Here is a 5,226-nt window from a genome sequence, read left to right as displayed (position 1 = left end):
TCTGGAAAACAGTATGGACGTTCCTCAAAAAACTAAGAATTGATCTACCATATATGATCCAGCAATCCCACTACTGAGTATTTACCCCAAAGACTTGAAAACTCATATTCAAAAAGATATTTGCACATTGATGTTCATAGCAACATTATTCGCAGTGGTCAGGACATAGAAGCAACCGAAGTGTCCTACGATAGATGATAGACTAAAGAAGCTATAGTACATATATACAATGGAATATTGTATTAGTGTTTTTAGCCATAAGAAGAGATGAAATACTGCCCTTTGCTACAACGTGGATGGATCTCGAGATAATCATGCTATGTGAAATAAGCCAGACAGAAAAAGTTGAAAATCACATGATATCACTTATATGTAGGATATAAACCTAAAAGCACCAAATGAACAGGACAAACAAATAGAGACTCATGGACATGGACTATAGACTATAGACTGGTGGTTACCAGAGAATAGCGGGAAGGAGGGAGGTAGATGGAGTAAAAAGGGTTAAATATGTAGTGACATAGTGTAAATATATATATCTCTTACTAGTAAAGTGTACCGCTGAAACTTATTGGTTTTCATTAACCAATGTTACCATAAAAAAAATTACATTTTATTAATTAAAAAATATATGTTTAACAATTGAGATAGAGAAAATATCAGCCTAGAATAATATATCTAGCAAAGTTCTCCTTTAGACATGAAGGAACAAAGATCCTCTCAGACATACAAAAGCTGAGGAATTTTCCACTGCAAGGCCTGCATTACAGGAAATAATGTAGAAGGTTATTCGACCTGAATCAAAAGAACAAAAAAATACAATGCTATGAGTAAATTGAGTAACAGGCAGAAAGAGGTAATTGCAACCCTTATTAAGGATAGAGTTTATAAACTTAAATATTACATAATGGTTAAGGGTCAAAAAAACGTTTTAAAGAAAAGGAGAAATAGCTACTGCAACTCAGAAATGAACTCACAACATAAATAGAAATAATTTGAGACAACAAAAACAGAAAGGAGGAGTAAGTGTCTGAATCTGCAAAGGGAATGGAGATGAAACACATGCCGTTTTAAAAGGACCACTGCGTATATGAAACTTTCTTTTATATAAAATTAATGGTAATCACACACAAGATATCCAGAACTGAGACACATAACATAAAACAAGAGGAAACAAAGGGAAAAGTCATAGAATACCACCAATTTAAAATAACAGACAGAAACCATGGAGACATCAAGCTACCAGAAAACAGAAGATAAAATGGTTATAGAAAAACCTCATATTTCCATAATTATCCTAATGTAAATGACTGAACTCACCAATTAAAAGGCATAGAGTAGCAGATTGTATCGAAAAAAAAAAACCAATTATATGCTGCCTTCAAAAGACGTATCTCAGCTATAAGAACTAACATACACTTAAAGTGAAAGAATGGAAAATGACACTATAAGCAAATGTCATCTGGAGAAAAGTAGATGTAGACGTATTTATATCTGACAAAATAGACTTCAGAATGAAAAGATAATGAGAGACAATGATGGACACTTTGTAATGAAAAAGGAGACCATTAATCAAGAAGACATAACATTTATCAATACTTATGCTCCCAATCAGGGAGCCCCAAAAATATATTAAGTGACTACTAATAGAACTAAAGGGAGAAATGACAAAAACATAATTGAGTAGGATACATAAATACACCAAAGACAGAAGATCAATAAGGAAATATCAGCCTTAAAGATGCCTTAGACCAGTTGGACATAACTGGCATTTACAGAGCCTTTCATTCCAAAACACCAGATTGTACATTGTTCTCTAGTCAACATGGAACATTCTCAAGGACTGATTATATGTTGGGACAAAAAACTAGCCTCAACAAATTTAAGAAGACTGAAATCATACTAAACATACTCTCTGACCATAATGCTCTGAAATGAGATGAACTGCAAAAAGAAAGTGGGAAAACCCACAAATATGTGGAGATTAAACAACATGCTACTAAAGAACAACTGAGTCAAAGAAGAAATAAAAGGATAGATCAAGAGATACATAGAAACAAACAAGAACGACAGTACAACATAAAAAAACTATTGGGACACAGCAAAAGTGGTATAAGAAGAAAGTTCATATTATTACCAGCTTATCTCAAACAACAAGAATGATCCCAAATAAACAACCTACTATTACATCTTTAAAAACTAGAAAAAGCAGAACAAATGCAGCCCAAAGTCAGCAGAAGGAAGGAAAGAATAAAAATTAGAGCAGAAGTAAGTGAAATTGAGAACACAAGGAAAGACTCTTCAATAAATGGTGCTGGGAAAATTGCAAAACCACACTAAACTGCTATCTCTCACCATACACAAAAATTAACTAAAAACAAATCGAATACCTAAATATAAGACCTGAAATAATAAATTTACATAGAAGAAAACACAGGTACTAAACTTATAGACCTTAGATTTAGGGAGAATTTTGTGAATCTTTACCTCAAAGTCAAGGGAAGTAAAAGTAAAAACAAATGAATGGGACTATATTAAACTGAAAAGCTTTTGCACAGCAAAAGAAACCATCAACAAGACAAAGAGGCAACCAACTGAATGTAAGAATCTATTTGCAGACAACACCTTCGATAAGGGGCTAATATCCAAAATATACAAAAAACTTATACAACAATTAAAAAAACAAATTAAAAAATGGGCAGCGGACCTGAACCAACACTTCTCCCAAGAAGATATACAAATGGCCAACAGATGTATAACAAGATGTTCAACTTCACCAGCTATTAGGGAAATGCAGATCGAAATCACAAAGAGATATCACCTCACACCTGTTAGAATGGCTATCATCAACACGACAAGTAATAACAAATGTTAGAGAGGTTGTGGGAGGAAAGGAGGCCTCATACACTGCTGGTGGGAATATAAATTGGTATAGCCACTATGGAAAACAGTATAGAGTTTCCTCAAAGAACTAAGAAAAGAATTACCATATGACCCAGCAATTTCTCCTATGAATATTTACTGAAGAAACTTGAAAACTTTTATTCATAAATATATATGCACCCCAATGTTCATAGCAGCATTATTCACTGTGGCCAAGACATGGAAACAACTGAATGCAGTGTCCTTTGATAGGTGACTGGATGAAGAGGATGTGGTACATACATACAATGGAATATTAGCCATAGGAACAGATGAATTACTGCCATTTGTGACAACATTATGGATCATGAGATTATCATGCTAAACGAAATGAGTCAGACAGAAAAAGTTGAGAACTATATGATTTCACTCATATGTAGGATATAAAACTGAAAGCGACAAACAGAAACTCATTGATATGGACAGTGGATTTGCTGTTATCAGAGGGAAGGGGGAAGGGGAAGGTAGATAAAGGTAAAGGGGAGAAATATTTGGAAGGAAATTTAACTTTGAATGGTGAATACAGAATGCAATATATGTATGACATATTTTGAATTATATACTTGAAACCTATTTGATTTTATTAACCAATATCATCCCATGATTTTAATTTTAAAAATCAATTTAGCTTTATATAGAGACTCTGCATTAATCATACTGAATAATATGATAAGATGTTTTGCAGCAAATGATAAATTTGTGGGGGCGTACCATGCGAGCAGAACCTAGAACTCACTTTTCTCATCTATAATTGTCTAATATGGAGCCAGAAGAGGCTCAGGATAGGTCACTAAGCATCTCAAACTCTCTTATGATTGAGGGTGAATTCTAAGATGAGGACTCTGTGGCTCCCTCTGGTGGCATGGTTCTCGATTGAGTTTCATGGAGCACAGAGAAGAAAATAAATATTTATTCATAAATGGTGATTTTCTGTCTTATGACCTTTCCCCTCCCACATCATAGGTACTATTCACATTTTTTTTCCTCTTCCCAGATCATTTTGGTTATCAAAGGGTGACATGATTATTAATAGCTCTGTTTCTCTTACTTATTGCCCAGGTACTCTTTTTGGTCACTTATGTGCAGTACTTTAAGAATTGAATAGAAGTGTTTGAAATTCATGTACAGATGGGCCCTGTGCTATATCTCCTCTTTCCTCACTTTGACCCCAGTTTGTTGCATTAAACACACAAAAACTTCTAAAGCAGAAGTAATATAGATATTACTAAAAAAAAATGTCTGAGACGGTGATGGGAGAGGATGATATCATAACCAACCACTGCCCTATACCAAATTAAATTTGGGTCCTTCATATAGTGATTTATCACTCTTCTAAGCATTTACTCTGTCATTTTGCATTCTGGTTTCTCTGTCAACTGGACTTCTTATCTCTTTTCTTGGCTTTCTCTCACCTAAGTCTTCTGGCAATTTAGTTCTTAAACTTGGCTTTATTCTCATTTGGCAAAACAAAACCCAGTAGTTTTTGGAGCCACCTCAAACTCTCAAGCAGGTCTAGGAATTTAGTTCATCTTCCCTCTTATAGTTTGAAAACATCCTGTAAAATTTAAATTGTTCATGTAACAGAGATGACATAGGTTTTATTCTAGTAACATATCTTTAACCAGTATTACCTCTTGTGGAGGAATGTTGCAAGTAAAAGTTCGGAGATCAACTTTGACAAACACATCTATGCAGGGCAGGACCAGTATTAAACCTAAGAAAAAGAAACTATGGTTTTAAATTTTATCCTATTTAAAATAACTATAAGTTGTCTCCCAGCTATATGGCACATTATTTTCATGAGGCTAAAATGTTTCCCAGATGATGTTCAATATATATACTTATAACTTTGGAGAAAGTTGTTTCCTCCTATCAGTCAATGACTAAAGAAAAGTAATTCCCTAAGAATTAAAATCTTTTAGTAAGAAACTAAAGATCTTGGACATTTAATTTTTAGATTTTATTTTTAAAACAGTTAATCTACTTCTATCCAAGTGTTGAATCTGACATTAATTTTAAAGGATATTTTAGAAATTGGCTTTGCTATATTAAAGGTATCTGTATAAAAGATTGAAGTTATAAAATTTTGGCCTTGAATATCTGTTACTGTCAACATTCTCATTCCTTCAATATTACTGAAGGAACATTAGAATTAAAATCTTCTCAGGATATCAGAGTCTCCAAAACCAATGTATTATAGATTTACAGTTTCTCCATTACTATGATTAGTTCAAATACAATGGCATTTCACAATTGTAAAAACTTTGACTTATCTCTAAATCATGAGATATTTGGATTGAGGCT

At 33.4% G+C, this 5,226-nt stretch overlaps 1 protein-coding gene across 1 annotated transcript in view; it reads right to left on the bottom strand.

The window, feature by feature from the left end:
- Nucleotides 1-5,226, bottom strand: part of STOML3 (stomatin like 3) — a 35,547-nt gene that overhangs the window by 11,342 nt on the left and 18,979 nt on the right. The window contains exon 4 of the mRNA XM_006915780.2: nucleotides 4,554-4,636. Coding sequence (XP_006915842.1) covers nucleotides 4,554-4,636 — 83 coding nt within the window. The remainder of the gene's footprint in view (nucleotides 1-4,553; nucleotides 4,637-5,226) is intronic.

This window comes from Pteropus alecto, unplaced genomic scaffold (genome assembly GCF_000325575.1).
Source record: "Pteropus alecto unplaced genomic scaffold, ASM32557v1 scaffold16, whole genome shotgun sequence".
NCBI lineage: Eukaryota > Metazoa > Chordata > Mammalia > Chiroptera > Pteropodidae > Pteropus > Pteropus alecto.
This window is presented reverse-complemented; position numbering and strand designations above follow the sequence as displayed.